The 20548-nt window shown below is 39.1% G+C and overlaps 1 protein-coding gene across 1 annotated transcript in view; it reads left to right on the plus strand.

Annotated features, from left to right (window-relative positions):
• ANGPT1 (angiopoietin 1) overlaps nucleotides 1-20548 on the plus strand; it is a 299772-nt gene that overhangs the window by 176992 nt on the left and 102232 nt on the right. Inside the window, exon 2 of the mRNA XM_010863464.1 lies at nucleotides 8050-8205. Within this exon, the coding sequence (XP_010861766.1) occupies nucleotides 8050-8205 (156 nt within the window). The remainder of the gene's footprint in view (nucleotides 1-8049; nucleotides 8206-20548) is intronic.

The following is a 20548-nucleotide window of genomic DNA, read 5'->3' on the forward strand; positions in this document are numbered from 1 at the left end:
AGAGACAGGGATTGGGGGCAGGAGGAGAAGGGGATGACAGAGGATGAGATGGCTGGATGGCATCACTGACTCGATGGATGTGAGTCTGAGTGAACTCCAGGAGTTGGTGATAGACAGGGAGGCCTGGCGTGCTGTGATTCATGGGGTCGCAAAGAGTCGGACACGACTGAGCAAACTGAACTGAGCGAACTGAACTGAACTGATCCCTTTTATTAAGCCTGGATGATGGATTGAAGGAAGCAAGCCTGTAGTCAGAAAATCAGTTATGGGGCCATTAACAAATCTGGAAGAAAAATGGCAAGAATCTGACCTAAGTCAGTACTAATGAGGATAAAGAGATATAGTAGGGAGAAAGGGAATGAGGGAGAGGAATGGACCTAAGCACCCCTCAGGAATCAGAAGCAAAGCAATCTAATGCTGAATGAATGTAGAAAATGAAGATAAGGAATAGTAAAAGATAACTTCCATGGCTTGAATGAATGGGAAGGTAGTGGTGATGTCATTCAGTGACATAAGAAACATAGGAAGATAGCCTGGCTGTATTGGGAGGAAAACAGGGAATATATTTCAGACAGAATGGTGCCTGGAGATTAAGGGAATAAAAGATTCTGCCTCTTTATCTCAAAACAGAGATTTGAATCAGGGCTTTTCTGTTGTGTTCCTGTATCATTGTTTCAAAACTGCCATTAAGGATGTATATTATATATTTTATAGACATAGGTATATAATCTATATTTTTACTTTCCTGTAATAAATAAAAATTAAAATATTGCAAACTCTTGTACTTTGTAAAGGATGTTTTTAATCAAGTAATTGGAGAGCTTCACACAATATTAAAAATAATCTAAACCAGCCCTTCCTTTCTAGATGAATCTCTGAAACCCAGTTTGCTTAAGTGACTTGTCCAAGGTCACAGAGTAAATCAACAATAGTACCTTGAATTAAAACCCAGATAACCCAACTCCTAGTTGAGTGTATTTTTCACATTTCATCTCCCTTTAAAAAATGTAAAGAGAAAAGTTAAGCAGCTGTTTATAAACATTTTTAAAGTTTCATGACTGATTTTTTCTACATATGAAAAGGTGGGATGCAAAAGAGATGTTCCAGGCTAGTGAAATGAGTTTTGGTACAGGAAACATCTCATTTGTTTATGTGAAGAGAGAATGATTTTCCTGGGTACTGACTCAATTATGTGAAATGACAACTTTCAGAATCTATAAAATTGTGGTCTTGAAAGAGTCATAACTAAGAAAAATAATTTAAAAATGTATTCTTATGGGATTTTTCTGGGGTACCCTTGAAGCTTAGCTTCTCCATATGTCTCAACAGGGGTCTTGCCATTACTCTGTTGGAGGGATGTAACAAACGTCCCCTCAACATTATTAATTACAGTAGCTGAGAGATTCTTCTTACAAAAAAAAATATTTACAAGAAGAAATACAGTCAGAAGTAAACTCCATCAGAATATTCACCTAATCTATTGAAATGACCAATCTATAAGCATCATTTCTGGGAAGGTTCAACTCTTTGTACTGGTAATATCTGGCACCAGGCTTAGTGCATAGGATGCATTCGACACATATTGCTAGGACTAACGTGAACTGGTGCAGGATTAATAAGCCTGAACTAATAAAGGGTTGGATCTCAGTGTTTTTCCATTTGAAGGGTGATGCATAGGGAGAATAAAAGGCAGGGAGATGCTGAGACTCCTGGGCTAAGGAGCAGCTAGTGGGTATTAGTGCTAGAAAGTGAGAGTAGAATCCAAAAAGCAAAGTTAAACCCCCCCAAACTGATAAGCATGAATTAGTATTGTGACAGGGTAGCCTCAAATTAGGAGCCATCAGAAGTAAAGCAAGTAGGAAGAAGCAAGAGGCTGGAAAAGAAATGTGGGATGAGCCAACAGCACCAGCAGCCATTGCTGTTGGCTCAGCCTGCTGATACAGTTGAGTTTCCCACACACCAAGTGGCCACAGCCCGACATCTGACATCAATTAGTTGTTTCACCTTGCTCTCTATAACTTCTCTGAACCTCAGTCACCACATCTATAAAACGAGATTCTTGGAGCTCATAATATTTAATGTCTCTTCCAGCTCACTTATTCTAATGGTTTTCTTTCTTCTGTGAATACTATTTTTTCAGATACCAAAATAAGAAATGAGATTCATGTCACGCATATCACTACAGAAACTATTTCAAATGTCAGTTTGATGGATCTATTGTCTATAAAGACAATAATGCTTCTCCATTTCATAAAAGAAGCAGTATACTGGAAATTCTAATAATAGAAATTCTTGAAAATAATATATTTGGTCTCAGCCATCTTTTTTTTATAAAACCATAAACCAAGATTTGGGTGCATGTTCAGTATTGCCACTGATTTATGAAACAACAATATTAGATAAAAGCATCAACATTTAAGGCATTTTTTTGCATTGATTTACCTTTTTATTACTTTCCCATATTTACCCTTTTACTTTATTTCATGGTTGTTTTGCCATAACTGAGTAATACCATATGCACCAACATTCAATGAGAGTCCATTTAATCTACAACATATTTTAAATGTACAATGCCTTTGTCAATTTTTATAGGGCTTAAAATGTTATTTTCCTAAGAATTACATGGGGAAATTCTATTCTTTGTGCTTTAAGATATGCTCTTGTTTAAGAGGTTCCTTGAAGTGATCTCTTGAAGTGAAATGATAGAGAATGCATTTCATATGCAAGACATGTCATAATCTCACACAGATTGTCATTCTTATGAACATGAAGTGGCAAGAGTTTTGAGGGCCCAGTAAAAAATCTCTCCCCAAACTCTCTTTTGTAGTAGAAAATTATAGCATTAATTCTCTGCTAGTCCCTGGGCAAAAGACTTGGGCATGCAATTTATGAATGAACAACAAATGTCTGATAATCTTCACTTCTTAAAAATTGTTTTTCTCTACTTAAGAATGCTACTTGTCAAACACTGGACTCTATATTTGCTTTCCCACCACCTATAACATTTCCCAGGATATTACAGGCATCAACCACTGTGAAAATGATTAAATAAAAAAATGAAAAATTATCTATCCTTGAACACTTGCACCTCGTTCATTCTGTAGCCTTCATTTTTGTATTCCCTGCATGAATATTGTGTGTTACCAGAATTTGTCTGTGACATTCATGAGAGTGTGCTTGTGCTTGATGGGTGATCATTCTTTAGAAGGAGCACATCCTGAGGGGGCCCATCTAGCTTCTTTCAAAGCAACATCTCGGCTCTACCCCAACTTGCTGTGTGATTATAGACAATTTGCCTAACTTCCAGAGTCTGTTTCCTTATAAGTGAAATGAGAAAAATAATAGAATGGCTGGATTGTTATAAGTAGTCGATGAGCTATGTATTTGTAAAACCTTATACATACCTAGCTTTAGTAGAGGCTTAGTGTGTTGTCATTGTTGTTATTACTTTTTGTTATATTAAACAGTAGTTTGTAAGAAATAAAATCAGTGGAAGAAAACATTATTGTAAACTGTATACTAAGACAAAAAAGGTAGGTGCTGATGAGAGTATTTTTAATGACCCATTGTGTTAAAAGTGCTGGCAAAGTAAACTTGCCAACTACCTGGCCTGAGATCTGTCACTTTATCTCAAATTACCTTGCCCTCTAATATAGTAAATTGGAATGAAGTAGTCACTCTCTAATGGTGCTTGTTTTTATCAAAGAAAAAAGTAAGTGAATTCTCAATGAACTGGCTAAAAATGTAATCAGTCAATCAGTCAACCAGCCAACCAGTCCACAGGAGAACAGTTCCCACAACTCTGATGTTAGTGAAACAGCAGAAGGTAGATTTGAGTCCTTTCTTTCCTTTCTAACAAGACACCTAAGCCCTCTGAGCCTCAGATTTTTAAATCATAAAACGGAGTCAATACTTTGCTTTTAAGGTTGGTGTAAGAATCAGGTCAGACAGAGTATGAAAGTTCTTTGTAAACACAAAATCACTTTACAAATGTAACATTAATTCCTTGCTTAAAAATCATCACTGATTGTTTATTGTGTCATTTTGAATCGCATCCTATATCCTCTTATTAGCTTTTTGGCCTATACTTTATAAAAGCTCTGGAGTCAGACACTGAGAGTGGCACTGTAGTCAAATAATTTTATGAGTCAGATTGGGAGTCTCCTACTTTATAACCTATTAGCTCTTGTGGCTGCCAAATTCTACGCTTAAGATTCACATCTTAGATGTTTATAAAACATGGAACCTTGAAGTAGCCATCATATTCTGTAAACATATTTTGAAACCAGTACAGAATATATGAAGACAATCAAATTTGTTGCATATATTTTCAGAACCTGGCTAATGTAGCACTTGAAGATGGATTTCACAAATACACATCTACCGAGGAATATTTAGAGATAAGATGAAAGTTGTCCTCCTTATTAATTACACATTGTATATTTGACTTCTGCCTCTCTCCTCAGCGTTTAAATCAACTACATCTGGTTTTTGCTACTTAAGTGTGCCATTACCTTTTACATTAAAAAACAATTAGAGAGAGAAGCCCCATTTGATTAAAAAATAATTAGCTAGCATTAGATTCATGTTACTCATCATGGCAGCCCGAAGAAGAATTTTAGGATAGGTTGGAGACCTGCTTTATTTCTACAACAGGATCAGCAATAGAATTGGGGTGTTCTTTGTGATGAATACTGGCATAAGGCAGATACTTGATTTGCTGGTGTTGATTTTTACAGTTAAAGGCACAATAATGCAGAATAGACGAATGGATAGTATCTAACATTGATAAACCACAAAGCAGCTAAGCCTTGATGTAGTCACTCTATGTCAGAGGGAGTCCTCCTCTATGGAGACTGGGACACATGATTATTACTACACCCAGAATAAGTCAGACTCTGGGAACTGACTCCCACTATCCAACCACATAAGAAGTTGATGTAATTGTATCAGCAGATCTATACTAGAACTCACTGGTTAGTGAATATTCACTCAGGAAAGAAATCTACATAGGGAAAACAAGTTGTTAGTTGAAATTTCTTGGTAAGCATGGAATCTGGCATAAAATAATTTTGATGGTCTAAGTCACTTTTACTCAAGAAAATTGCCATTTTGTGAACAAGGTAAGAGGCTAACTGTTCTTTAGTCCCTAGGTCGAGTCTATCTCTTTGCAACCCCATGGACCGTAGGCTGCCAGGCCCCTCTGTCCGTGGGATTTCCCAGGCAATTATACTGGACTGCACTGCCATTTCCTCCTCCAGGGGATCTTCCTGACCAAGGGATGGAACCCAGTTCTCCTGTGTCTCCTGCATTGCAGGAGGATTCTTGGAGCCACCTGGGAAACTCATAGAGTAATTAAGTAGCGCTTAAGATGACTAGATTAAAGGTTAAAAACATGGATTTTAGCACTGGGGGTTGAATTCTTATTTGTTCTTGAGCAAGCTGTGGATTTTCTAAGCCTTAGTAGTCTCACCTATAAAATGGCTATAACAATACCTACCATATATAATTGTTATAGGGTTAAGTGCTATCATAAAAGGAAAAGCACTTAGCTCAGTGCCTGCAGCATAGTAGACAATGGCTAAATGTCAGCTATAAATGCCAGATATCATCTCCATGATGGAGATTTATCTGCTGTTTTTGAGAATATGCACATTTATATACTGCCCCAGATTTCTGGATAAGCATGAAGCATACTGCTAATACGTGCTTGAGGCTTCCTTTGCTAAGCATTCATTGTTAGAAACTTAAATCAATGTGATTGAAGCAAAAGAAAAAAAAAAAGTGGGCTGCTCCCTGGGTCAGGAAGATCCCCTGGAGAAGGAAATGGCAACCCACTCCAGTACTTTTGCCTGGAAAATCCCATGGATGGAGAAGCCTGGTGGGCTACAGTCCATGAGGTCGCAAAGAGTCGGACACGACTGAGCAACTTCACTCAAGGAACATCACACAGTTTACAACTGCATGTCCAAGGATGAATCTGGCTAAAAACATGACAGGATTGAGGTACTCTGAAAGTACCCTTCTGTTTGTATTACCTGGCTATCTGTCTACCTACCTACCTGTCTTTCTGACTTAGCCTCATTCTTAGGCTGGCACTGGTTTTGTGATGGCAAAATGGGACATCAAGTGTCAAGCATATATGTTACCAACTTACCACGGAGGAAAAAGAAGTTCTTTTGTAAACGTTGGACAGAATTGCATAACTGAGACTTAATGGCTTTGCTTATGGTATCTTTTCATTCTTGAACAATTCATTCTCTCCAAGCAAGAGCAGAACATTATGGTTTGTCAGGCTCAAACATGTACCTATCCCTGAAGCTAGGGTAGGACAATTCTACTCAAAGAATTTGCTGTAAAGGAGGAAAGACACTATTCCAAAAGAAAGTTACGGGATGTTATTAGAAAAAAAAAAGGAACATATGAGCAGAATCCAAAACAATAGATGTCTGATACTCCAATCTACCCTCTGTTCTCTACGCTTCTATTGTTGTTTAAATATGTTAGTTCAATTGGAATAAAGCCAAGATTGAATTTAGCCTAGAGACATAAATATTGTTAAGATAATTTCTAGATATGTATCCTAATCTATTTTGTAATTGTTTTATATATAAAAAAAATTTGTTTCCCCCTACTTCTAATTTGGTAATAAAGGATGAAGGGGAGTTACCTTATATTGACCACAAATAAGGTCAGAACTTATTAGTAATAACATGAGTTTAATTCTTACCTTTCATTTTCTTTAGCTTGGAGCAGACTCACATTTGAGGAATAGAAATAAGAGATGTTGTTAGAAAGTGAACTGCCAAAGTTTACAGAGAAGAATTTAGTTTTAGGCTATATTTATTACATGACAGTAGTGTTATTATAGATTATAAAATAGGGGATGTATTTTGGTTCACCAAATCAGTAAAAATCACGTAGCTGTTAATGATTTGGAACCCAGCTTGTGAAGCACGACTTGGCAGAACTCTCCAGTGGTTAACAGTGTTGGTATGAGAGTTAAGGACTTCAGTACTCAATTCCAAGTCTGACTGTTTTGTGGTGTGTGGCCTTGGACCTGACTTCTCTCGGATGCAGTTTTCCCCATATGTGTAATTGGGTAATAAAATGTAGTCACCACACAGTGCTGGGGGAGAATTTAGTGCACTGAGAGGGAAGTGCAGGCTTCTTTCTGTATTTTTCAAGCAGTGCACGTGCTCAGCCGTATTCTCCCAGGTGCCTAATGGGCTCCCTTATATGAAGTCACTTAGTAATTCTTCATGGCCTCTATGGTACTATTTATTTTGCAACTGTAGTATTTTCTAAGATGGCACCATAAAGGACTAAATGTTGCCCAAAGCAAGAAAGGCAGATGCTGCTTATGGACCAGAGTTTCAGTGAGGGTTTTGTTTTTTTTTTTCCCTTTGTGAAGGAGCACTGAGAAGCTCTGAGGCTCTGCCGCTCATTTCGTATGCTCTTGCCCATACTTTAATATTCCTTTAAAAGGCTTGTGTTTTGGATGACTGTCCCCTCCCACTGCTTGTCCCACTTCTCTAACCCAGCATAACCTTTTATTCTTCATTACAGAGGAGGTGGGATTATTCTCAAAGTTGAGTGGTCATTATGATAATAATGAAAAGACCAGAGAACCAAGACTTAGATTTAAGTTATTCTGGCTGCTTTGTTGAGTTTTTGCTGGATGACCTTAGGCTCATTATTGACCTTCTCTAATTCTGTTTCCTCACCTATAAAATGAAAAGAACAGTGACTTCATCCATGCGTGACTCTCACACCTTTGCTGTAAGGGTTAAATGAGAAACCACTAGCCAAGTGGGAATTTCCATGCTGATTGTGTTGATTAGATATGTGCATCAGTATATCAGGAGTTTGTTAGCAACTGTGTTCCTGTGTGCTCTGTCCCATTTCCCCAGCTCCCAGAGTTGCAGAGGATTTCTGCCAGATGGCTGATTTGCCAGCTGTGTCTTGTTTTGTCATTGTAAATATTACATGCTCCAACCGAAAGGCTTTGCTTATAATGTAGTATGCTTTGCCCTTCATCTCTTGCAGATTGAGAATTACATTGTGGAAAATATGAAGTCGGAGATGGCTCAGATACAGCAGAATGCAGTTCAGAACCACACGGCCACCATGCTCGAGATAGGGACCAGCCTCCTCTCTCAGACCGCAGAGCAGACCAGAAAGCTGACAGATGTTGAGACCCAGGTATGTCGCAGACCCAGAGTTGACAAACTCTTAACTGGAAAGATTTCTTTTTTTTCCTTTAGCTTACTTCATAAACACAGAGCACATTTCAGCACTGAGATTGGGGAAACATATACATTTTTGTTTATTGGTAATAACAACAATGACTGCCTGACATGCTAGGCATGCTTCTCTTGATTTCATGAGAGCTGATATATTTAGCTTTGTATGTTTGCAAAAACAGGACTGGCAAAGCACTTAATCAGCATTTAAATTTCAAATAAACACTGCAACTACCAACTGTGATACGACCTATGTCAAACAGAATAAGCGTTTGTGTCAAATCAGTGCCTCTGATGTACATTTTGACCTATACTCTTTAATCTCAGGTAGTACTCTACCATAATGGCACCTGCAGAGGTTTTGTGCAGTCAGTGGATAGGAAGGATAACCCCAAATGAACTGACCTGGAATGTATAGATTTTCTTTTTGTCAGCATGATTTTATAATGAAAAGTAAATTAAAACTCTGTCTTCATATGTATGTTCGGATATGTGTGTGTGCTCAGTTGTTCAGTAGTGTTTGACTCTTTGGACTGTGGCCTGCCAGGCTCCTCTGCCCATGGAATATTTCAGGCAGGTTGCCATTTCCTCCTCCAGGAGATCTTCCTGACCCACGGATCAAACATGTCTCTTGAATCTCCTGCATTGGCAGGTGGATTCTTTTACCACTGTGCCACCTGGGAAGCCCCATATGTACACATATGTATGTGTATTATATATTATATATCACCCTACTATGGACAATGACATACTTATGTTCAAGTCAATAAAATGTTTTTTAACTATCACTGTCACAAGTCTCGGAGAAGGCAATGGCAACCCACTCCAGTACTCTTGCCTGGAAAATCCCATGGGCAGAGGAGCCTGGTAGGCTGCAGTCCATGGGGTCGCTAAGAGTCGGACATGACTGAGTGACTTCACTTTCACTTTTTACTTTCATGCATTGGAGAAGGAAATGGCAACCCACTCCAGTGTTCTTGCCTGGAGAACCCCAGGGATGGGGGAGCCTAGTGGGCTGCCATCTATGGGGTCGCACAGAGTTGGACACGACTGAAGCGACTTAACAGTCACAAGTCTACCAAGTCTACTGTCACAGTTTAATGAAAATACTATTTTTGATGACTGGAAGATAATCTCTTGGTCCCCTTTTAGACATGGAAATGGTTAGTCCATTTACCATCTTGAAATCCAGAGGATGATTCTGTCTCAATGAAGTTGATAACTGGAATTGAAGGTGAACTATATTGTGAAAAGATAAACCGAGGCACATTAAACTTTTCAAGAGTTTACTTAAGCAAACATTGATTTAAATTGTGCAGCCCAAAAGTAGCTCTACTACAGGCACAAAGGGAAAGGTTTTTAATATGGAAGATTTAGAAGAAAAGCAAGGAAATTATTTGCTTGGCCATAGCTTAAGCATTTGCCTTATTTAGGAAAGCCTAGTTGGCTGTTTGTGATTGGTTGTTCTTAAGTTTCATTTTCATGGATTTAAGCCCATTGACTCTGGCTTAGATTTAGGTTTGCTTATGTAGGTTACCAAGGCATTAGAGTCATCTCAGTCTGATGGCCTCTAATGTTTAACTTTTAACAATATAAATTCAAAAATAATATGCAATCTTCATTATTATTCAGTTGCTAAGTGGTGTCCAACTCTTTGCAACCCCATGGACTGCAGCATGACAGGCTTCCCTGTCCTCCAACATATAACCTTGTTTCTGTTTTATGTCATTTGTGTTAATGGCATCATAGGTCAAATGTTGATAATTAAAGACAAATAGCAATAATAATTTATATGGACAGGGCATTTTATATTATGCAAACCACTTTCTCATGGACAAATGATACCCATGAAGACTATTTAGAACAGAAAGCTTGAGTGGTTTTCTCATATTGATACAGCTTGTTGTTGTTCAGTAGCTACTGCTGCTGCTGCTAAGTCACTTCAGTTATGTCCGACTCTGTGCAACCCCATAGATGGCAGGCCACCAGGCTCCCCGTCCTTGGGATTCTCCAGGCAAGAACACTGGAGCGGGTTGCCATTTCCTTCTCCAATTCGTGAAAGTGAAGTCTCTCAGTCGTGTCCGACTCTTGGTGACCCCATGGACTGCAGCCTACCAGGCTCCTCCATCCATGGTATTTTCCAGGCAAGAGTACTGGAGTACGTGCCATTCCCTTCTCCGTAGCTAAGTTGTGTCCAATTCTGACCCCATGGGCTGCAGAAAACCTGGCTTTCCTGTCCTTCACTATCTCCTGGAGTTTGCTCAAACTCAAGTCCATTGTGTTAATTATGCCACCCAACCATCTCATCCTCTGTTGATACAGCTAGTGAATTGAGTTTGGTACTCAAACTGAAACATACACATTTCTTTCCTTTTCTGGCCTCCTTGATTAGTAACAATACCTGCATTGGCAGGAGGGTTCTTTACCACTAGCGCCATCTGAGAAGCACCATACATATTCTACTTAAATCTAATTGAAAGTAAAAGTTGCTCAGTCGTGCCTGACTCTATGCAACCCCGTGGACTAAAAGTCCATGGAATTCTGTAGGCCAGAATACTGGAGTGAGTAGCCTTTCCCTTCTCCAGGGGATCTTCCCAACCCAGGGACTGAACACAGGTCTCCCACATTGCAGGTGATTCTTTACCAGCTGAGCCACAAGGGAAGCCCAAGAATACTGGAGTGGGTAGCCTATCCCTTCTCCAGCAGATCTTCCCAAACCAGGGCTTAAACTGGGGTCTCCTGCATTGCAGGTGGATTCTTTACCAACTGAGCTATCAGAGAAGTCCTAAAACCTAATTATTCAAGTTCTAATGCAAGGCCAGGTTTACAAAGTGAGTCCTAGATTATTCCTTAATCTCAGTACACTCTATTCTTTTGTCATAAGCATTTATAAACCTTTAGTGCTATCCAGGTATGCTCCCAGGTTTTTCTTCCCTTATTCAGTCTACTTTATTTCACTTTGGTAAGTCTTACTATTCCTAAACTCATTTCAGGTCTCAGTTATTTTAGGAACTCATGCCAATAGTTTTGCAGTGTATTTTAATGCCCTAGCTTTCACATGATGTTGTTATAAAGATAAGTAACTTACTGCTTTTTAGTCTTCTGCTGACCTTCTAGACTTGAACTTAATTAAAGTAGGTAGAACCTTGGAATTATTGCAGTGGTGTTTAAAAGTATTCTTGTGCTCAATAAGCATCATAATGAGAAAAGACAGAGAATGAGTACAATTAAATAACCCTGCTGGTTATGGTGGTGAGACTAGGAACCAATGCTGGGCCTGTTCCTTCCTCCTTAGTTTAGCTTGCAATGTTTTCTTAACTCTGTTACCAGTTCATACCAATATCTCCTCTCTTTCTAGTTCCTCTTCCAAGCGTGCAGTGTGAAGGGATTCATTTCAGATATTATTCATGCCTCTTCCTGTAGTGTGAATCTATTTCTGACTTCTTCCTCAGGCCAATTTTGAGTCAATGTACACTAGTAGACAAAAAAAATGTATATTAAAATTCACCTCTAATAATCTGCGCTTACCTCTCTTTAAAGCAATTTTACATATATTCAATTCAGTTCAGTTCAGTCACTCAGTCATGTCTGACTCCTTGGGAACCCATGGACTGCAGCATGCCAGGCCTCCCTGTCCATCACCAACTCACAGAGTTTACTCATGTCCACTGTGTCGGTGATGCCATCCAACCAACTCATCCTCTGTTGGCCGCTTCTCCTCCTGCTTCCAATCTTCCCCAGTATCAGGGTCTTTTCAAATGAGTCAGTTCTTCACATCAGGTGGCCAAAGTATTGGAGTTTCAGCTTCAGCATCAGTCCTTCCAATGAATATTCAGGACTGATCTCCTTTAAGATGAACTGGTTGGATCTCCTTGTATTCCAAGGGACTCTCAGGAGTCTTGTCCAACACCACAGTTCAAAAGCATCAATTCTTCAGTGCTCAGCTTTCTTTTAGTCCAACTCTCACATCCATACATGACTACTGGAAAAACCATAGCTTTGACTAGACAAGCCTTTGTTGGCAAAGTAATGTCTCTACTTTTTAATATGCTGTCTAGGTTGGTCATAACTTTTCTTCCAAGGAGCAGAACAAACATCTTTTAATTTCATGGCTTCAGTCACCATCTGCAGTGATTTTGGAGCCCCCCAAAATAAAGTCTCTTACTGTTTCCCCATCTATTTGCCATAAAGTGATGGGACCAGATGCCATGATCTTAGTTTTCTGAATATTGAGTTTTAAGCCAACTTTTTCACTGCTGAGTTTTCCAAATTTGCTGGCATATTGAGTGCAGCACTTTCACAGCATCATCTTTTAGGATTTGAAATAGCTCAACTGGAATTCCATCACCTCCACTAGCTTTGTTCGTAGTGATGCTTCTTCAGGCCCACTTGACTTCGCATTCCAGGATGTCTGGCTCTAGGTGAGTGATCACACCATTGTGATTATCTGGATAATCAAGATCTTTTTTGTACAGTTCTTCTGTATATTCTTGCCACCTCTTAATATCTTCTGCTTCTGTTAGGTCTGTACCATTTTTGTCCTTTATTGTGCCCATCTTTGCATGAAATGTTCCCATAGTATCTCTCATTTTCTTGAAGAGGTCTCTAGTCTTTCCTATTATATTGTTTTCCTCTATTTCTTTGCACTGATCACTGAGGAAGGCTTTCTTATCTCTCCTTGCTAGTCTTTGGAACTCTGTATTTAAATGAGTGTATCTTTCCTTTTCTCCTTTGCCTTTCACTTCTCTTCTATGCATAGCTATTTGCAAGGCCTCCTCTGATAACCATTTTGCCTTTTTGCATTTCTTTTCCTTGGGGGTGGTCTTGATCCCTGTCTCCTGTACAATGTCAGGAACTTTTGTCCATAGATCTTCAGGCGCTCTGCCTATCAGATCTAATCCCTTGAATCTATTTGTTACTTCCATCGTATAATTGTAAGGGATTTGATTTAGGTCATACCTGAATGGTCTAGTGGTTTTCCCTACCTTCTTCAATTTAAGTCTGAATTTGGCAATAAGGAGTTCATGGTCTGTGCCACAGTCAGCTCCCAGTCTTGTTTTTGCTGACTGTGTAGAACTTTTCCATCTTTGGCTGCAAAGAGTATAATCAATCTGTATTAGTTTTTAATTATTTTTAAACAAATATTTAGTGGGGTCGATATTATTACCATCCCTTGTTAAAGATGTGGAAGCTGAAACTCAAGAGAGGTAAAGAAATTGGCCCCAGGTGAAAAAACTTGTGAATATTAGAGGGAAGATTTGAACCCAGATTGTCTGGCATCAGAGTCTACATGCTTTACAGGCTTTCTGTCTGTACTCTCTCTCTCTTGTGATTCCTTTCTCTCTCAGAGGCTACAGATGCAACTGGGGTTCTAGCAGAAGATAAAATGAATTTCAGATAAAGCAAATTAATGTGGATCTAATAGTGGCAACAGAACATTTTCTATAAATGATGAAGCTGCTGCTTTTGCTACTGCTGCTGAGGGAACCACCATCTATTGGTGGTTTTTACCCTGTGCCTGCACATCATCTCATGTAACCACTGCTGTCCTTGTCACTTTCTGGCTGTGTAACTATTAATATAAAGAAGTTCTATAGAAACAGTACAATTCTCCTCCAACTTCCAATCATTTATATAGAGCCATAGTTTTAGAAACGTAATTTAATAAAAATTTTAAAGATATATTTTGAATACCTCCTTGATGCAAAATATTTTAATAAGTACCAAATAGAATACAGCGATAAGTAAAGCAGTCTTTATACTCAGTGAGCTTGAGTTAATGTGACAAAAATTTGCTAAACCATTTCTTTCTTGACTTTCCCTTAATTAGCTATGGAGCCTCGCTCACAGTCATAAAATGCATCTTTCCGATCTCTTGCTGGTGAAGAGGTGTAATAGATCAATGGCCCCAGCTGCTGGGCTCTGAAATCCATCACTGTGTTAGTACAGAGACCACAATTCTCAGTGGCCCCTTCCAGCCAAGGACGTATTGTGGCAGTGATGTTTAGACCCACCCCTGGTAGCTGTAAGATGCCACTGACACATGACTTGGCTCTCCATCATCAGCCTTGCCAAACTTTAGCACAACTCCCTGCATACTAAGACATCCAGTTAGCCTTACTCCTTTCCCTCTCTTCTTCATTGTGGTTAGATCTACATCCCAGTCAGAAGGTGACCATAGTCAACTCTGGCTTTTCCCCAATTTTCTCTCACAGGCATTTCCCCTAATTAATTTCCTGCAGTCTGGTATCTGCTTCTTAGAGGTCACAAACGATCACACCTGTTGTTTGGACTTGACTCATACAGTTGTAAACTTAAAGTAGTTCAGGAACATTTAAACAATGAGCTTGTATGTGTAAGCAAAAATAGGTTTGAACGAACAGAAAGGTCAGCACTCAAAGTTGAACCACTATCTCTTTAACTTGATGAGAGGATAGCTGAGTAAATATTTAACTTTTTGACTGAATTGAAATGGCAGTAAAATAAATTTGCTAATGAGTCATCCAAGGAAAATACCCTGATAATTAATTTTCTCACAAGGTCTGGAAAAGGGTTTGATAACCCATTAGAAGAGGGCTCAGTCAAATTTGAAATGCCATTTTTCAATGGCATTTTATTTTTGCAAAATAAAGTTTTATATGTTGCATATGGGTGGTTTCTCAATGTTGTTGTCCAGTCATTCAATCGTGTCTGATTCTGTGACCCCATGGACTGCACCACACCAGGCTACCCTATTCATCACCATCTCCCAGAGCTTGGTCAAACTCATGACCATGGAGTCAATGATGCCATCCAACTATCTCATCCTCTGTCGTCCCCTTCTCCTCCTGCCTTAAACCTTTCCCAACAGCAGGGTCTTTTCTAATGAGTTAGCTCTTCACATCAGGTGGCTAAACTATTGGAGCTTCAGCTTCAGCATCAGTCCTTTCAATTAATATTTAGGACTGATTTACTTTAGGATGGACTGGTTGGATCTCCTTGCAGTCCAAGGGACTCTCCAACACCACAGTTCAAAAGCATCAATTCTTCAGCACTCAGCTGTCTTTACAGTTCAACACTCACATCCATACTTGACTACTGGAAAAACCATAGCTTAGACTAGACAGACCTTTGTTGGCAAAGTAATGTCTCTGCTTTTTAATATGCTGTCTACTGCAAGGAGATCCAACCAGTCCATTCTGAAGGAGATCAGCCCTGGGATTTCTTTGGAAGGACTGATGCTAAAGCTGAAACTCCAATACTTTGGCTACCTCATGCGAAGAGTTGACTCATTGAAAAAGACTTATGCTGGGAGGGATTGGGGGCAGGAGGAGAAGGGGATGACAGAGGATAAGATGGCTGGATGGCATCACTGACTTGATGGACATGAGTTTGAGTGAACTCTGGGAGCTGGTGATGGACAGGAAGGCCTGGCATGCTGTGATTCATGGGGTCGCAAAGAGTTGGACACGACTGAGCGACTGAACTGACTGAATGAACTAGGTTTGTCATAGCTTCTTTTCCTTAATAAGAGAGCAGAATTGAGTAGTTGCACCAGGGCCTGCTAAGACTAAGATATTTACTATCTGGCTTTCTACAGCAATAGCTGATTAACTCCTGCACCAAGATTCCAACTCATAGAGAGCAAGGATTTTGTCTATCTTGGTCACTACTCTATCCTTAGGATTTAAAATAGTACTCACACAACAGGCTATCAATAAATACATGTTGAATGATTAAATTCACTAATAATAGTCATGTTGTTATTGTTCAGTCTCTCAGTCATGTCTGACTCTGTGACCCCATGAACTGCAGCATGCCAGGCTTTGCTGTCCATCACCAACTCCCAGAACTTGCTCAAACTCACGTCCATTGAGTCGGTGATGCCATTCAAACATCTGGTCCTCTGTTGTCCCCTTTTCCTCCGGCCTTCTATCTTTCACAGCATCAGGGACTTTTCCAATGAATCAGCTCTTTGTATCAGGTGGCCAAAGTAGTGGAGTTTCAGCTGTACCATCAGTCCTTCAAATGCATATTCAGCATTGATTTTCTTTATGATTGACTGGTTTGATCTCCTTGCAGTCCAAGGGACTCTCCAAGAGTCTTCTCCAACACCACAGTTCAAAAGCATCAATTCTTCACTACTCAACCTTCTTTCTTGTCCAACTCTCATATCCATTCATGACTACTGAAAAAACCATTGCTTTGACTATACGAATCTTTTTTGGCAAAATAATGTCTCTGCTGTTTAATGTGCTGTCTAGGATGGACTAGCTTTTCATCCAAGGAGCAAGCGAACTTTAATTTCATGGCTGTAGTCACATCCTCAGTGCTTTTGGAGCCCAAGAAAAAGTCTGTCACTTTTTCCATTGTTACCTCATCTATTTGCCATGAAGTGATGGGACCGGATGCATGATCTTAGTTTTTTGAATGTTCAATTTTAAGCCAGCTTTTTCACTCTCCTTTTTTACCTTCATCAAGAGTCTCTTTAGTTCCTCTTTGATTTCTGCCATAAGGGTGGTGTCATCTACATATAGATTATTGATATATTATTAATAATAATTCTCTAAGATTATCTAATTTTCACAGATTTCCTCAACTTTTTACCAAAAATTTTATTGGCATTTTATTTTTTTATTTTTTTTAATTTAAATTTATTTATTTTAAGTGGAGGCTAATTATTTTACAATATTATATTGGTTTTGCCATACATCAACATGAAGCCACCACGGGTATACATGTGCTCCCCATCCTGAACCCCCCCTCACCTCCCTCCCTGTACCATCCCTCTGGGTCATCCTAGTGCACCAGCCCCAAGCATCCTGTATCCTGCATCGAACCTGGACTGGCGTTTCATTTCTTATATGATATTATACATGTTTCAATGCCATTCTCCCAAATCATCCCACCCTCTCCCTCTCCCACAGAGTCCAAAAGACTGTTCTATACATCAGTGTCTCTTGCTGTCTCCCATATAGGGTTATTGTTACCATCTTTCTGAATTCCATATATATGCATTAGTATACTATATTGGTGTTTTTCTTTCTGGCTTACTTCACTCTGTATAATCGGCTCCAGTTTCATCCACCTCATTAGAACTGATTCAAATGTATTCTTTTTAATGGCTGAGTAATACTCCATTGTGTATATGTACCACAGCTTTCTTATCCATTCATCTGCTGATGGACATCTAAGTTACTTCCATGTCCTGGCTATTATAAACAGTGCTGCGATGAACTTTATTTTTTACCACTTAATAGTCTCTCTTAATTTGGAGCAATGTTACATTTTTTTTAAATTGAAGTATAGTTGATTTACAATAGTATATAAGTTTCAGGTGTACAGCATAAAGTGAAGTCGCTCAGTCATGGCTGACTCTTTGCGACCCCCATGGGCTGTAGCCTACCAGGCTCCTCTGTCCATGGGATTTTCCAGGCAAGGAAGTCAACATACAGCATAATGATTCACAATTTTTAAAGATTATACTTCATTTGAAGTTATAAATTATCACCTCTATTCCCTGTGTTGTACAGTGTATCATTTTAACATTTATTTTATGTGTGCGTGCACGCTCAGTCGCTTCAGTCATTGTCTGACTCTTTGTGACCCTATGGACTGTGTAGTCCACCAGGCTCTATCCATGGGATTCTCTACTAAGAATACTGGAATGGGTTGTCCTGCCCTTCTCCAGGGTATCTTCCTGACCCAGGGATTGAACCTGGGTCATCTCCTGCGTTGCAGGCACTCTTTACTGCTGAACTACCAGGGAAGATCCATTTGTTTTATATATAATAGTTTGTACTCCTTAGTCCCCTACCCCTATCTTGACCCTTCCTCACTTCCTTCTCCCCACTGGTAACCACTAAATTGTTCTCTATAACTGTGAGTCTGTTTCTTTTTTGTTATATTCACTAGTTTGTTTTTTTAGATTCTTCATATAAGTGATAACATATACTATTTGTCTTTCTGTTTAACTTTTTATTTTTCTTGAGATTTTAAAGGTACTTGGTCAGTTGTTCTGTATAGTGTCTCATATTCTTAATTTGTCTGAATATTTCTTTATGATATGTTTTTAATTTACTTTTCCATCCCCTGTATTTTTTTTAACTGAAAGTTAAGTCTACAGGCTTAATTGGGTTAAGTTGGACATGGTGGTGGGTGTGCTTTGTAGAATTACTAGTCACTTCTTATTTTATCTCATCAGGAGACAGAAATGCCAGCTTGCCACCATCTAGGTAACACTAATTTTAAGTTGGTTAGGGTAAAAAGACCCTATAGTTCTCCATTCCAATTGTCCACTTTCCCCTTGGAAATTAGCAAAAGCCCTGTAGACTGATACATTGTCACACTACCCATCACTGACCAAATAAATTATTTCCTTGATTTTGTAAAATGGTGATCATCTAACTAACTTCTAACTCTCCTTCCATGTATGTATATTAGCCTTCATTCTTCTGTAAAAGTCTAATTGCTGAGTCATCATACCTTGTGTTCTATTTTTTTTTTTTTTTTTTGAAAAACATAGTTAAAGTAAAGAAAAGAGAATCGTACAGCAAGGCAGATTTTAAAGTTAATATGCCAGTCAAAGGAATTTTTTTATGTGGAATATTTTCCTTTTAAGAAAAGTTAGAGGAACTTAAGTATTAAAGGGAAGCTGGATGAAATTATCTAGCTCACTTTCTTTAAGAAAATCCTAATTTTTATTTTTAAAATTTTGCTTATTTTTTAAAGAAAGAACCGAAATTTTATAGTCTATAAATCCTCAGTTCCAAGTCTTAGATTATTTTTTCTTGTTTCTTTAGTTGCTAAGTCATATCCAACTCTTTGTGACTCCATGGACTGTAGCCCACCAGGCGTCTCTGTTCATGGGATTTACTAGGCAGAAATACTGGAGTGGGTTACCATTTCCTTCTCCAAGGGATCTTCCTGACCCAAGAATTGAACTCATTTCTCCTGCACTGCAGGTGGATTCTTTACCACTGAGCCACCTGGGAAGCCCATATCTTCCTTACTGTATGGTGTATTGTGAAAAATTTATGCTTTGAAATTGTTTCTTGAGGGCTTGTGTTACATACTCTTCACTTTCCCCTTTCCTTCCCGCTTCTGTCCTCTCCTTTCCTCTCATTCCCCTTTTATGTTTTCCCCTTCTTTCTCTCTTTCTTTCTGATATGTGCTTTTGGAACATGTTTAGGCTAAAGAAGGAAATGTCTTTTGTCATTTTAATGGAACACTCAGATTATTGCTAAGCAGCAAGTTCCATAGACACATAGAAAGAAAGTGGTCAATTTATCATAGTTTCCTGTACAATTCTCTTCAGTTGCCTGCTTTTGAACTTCAGGCCTATTTTAATACATCAAGGGAGAGAGTTGAAATAAAGCAGCTCTTTGATTAAAGTGATGGAGAGAGAAGAAAAGGGATTGCCTTTTGTTTTCAAAATTGGCCTGAGATGACCTAAAGCTTAGCCTGGACATTTGAGATTTGTTCCCCTGTTTCTGCTACATTCAGACACTGCTTTAGATTGGAACTGTTAAAACGGAAGTCCAGCTTGATGCTCACCTGGTCTGTTACTCTGTCTCTGAGCATTACCCAACTTGAAAACTGACTCACTAGCCTTTGGTTAGCATCTAACGAGTAGCTCTGAATGTCCAGGATTCCAGGCCTCATGCTGGGCTCCAGAGGTTTCAAGGGCCTCAGGTGAACTAGTCCTCCCTTTGTGCAGCTGACATCTTCACGGGGCAGAAATGATAGTATATGAGTGAACTGACAGGATGATTTCATTTAAAAAGTAAAACAGGGCCACCTGATCAATGATGTGGGCGCTCCTTTACAGAGACTAGCCAGAACCTCCTTAGACAAGACTTGAATTATAAGAATAAATCACCCATGCATCTGGGAATGGATGGACATTCTAGGCAGGGGAAACTGCAAAGACCCTGAGGTGGAGATTAATTTGGCATGTTGGGGTAGCAGTAAGAAGGCCAGTGTGATTGGGGCATATGATCAGGGAAGAGAATGGAAAAGAAGTGAGATTTGAGAAGCAGTCAGGGTCCTGATCACATAGGACCTTGAAAGTTAGGCTGAGAACTCTGGAATTTGTTCTGATTTTAAAGGGAAGTCACAAGCATATTTAACAGAGGACATGACATCTGATTTGTGTTTTTTAGAAGAGCACTCTGGTTGCTATGTAGCACAGGGACTGGAAGTAGGACAACATAGAGAAAAATTAGGGGCTATAGTGTCTCCAGACTTAGATATAGGCAACTTAATTTTCAATTTTTGATGGTTCCATTTTGTTCTCAATGTTTTCTCATGTTCTTCTCAGA

The sequence above is a fragment of the Bison bison genome, unplaced genomic scaffold (genome assembly GCF_000754665.1).
Source record: "Bison bison bison isolate TAMUID 2011002044 unplaced genomic scaffold, Bison_UMD1.0 scf7180017864491, whole genome shotgun sequence".
In the NCBI taxonomy this organism is placed as follows: domain Eukaryota; kingdom Metazoa; phylum Chordata; class Mammalia; order Artiodactyla; family Bovidae; genus Bison; species Bison bison.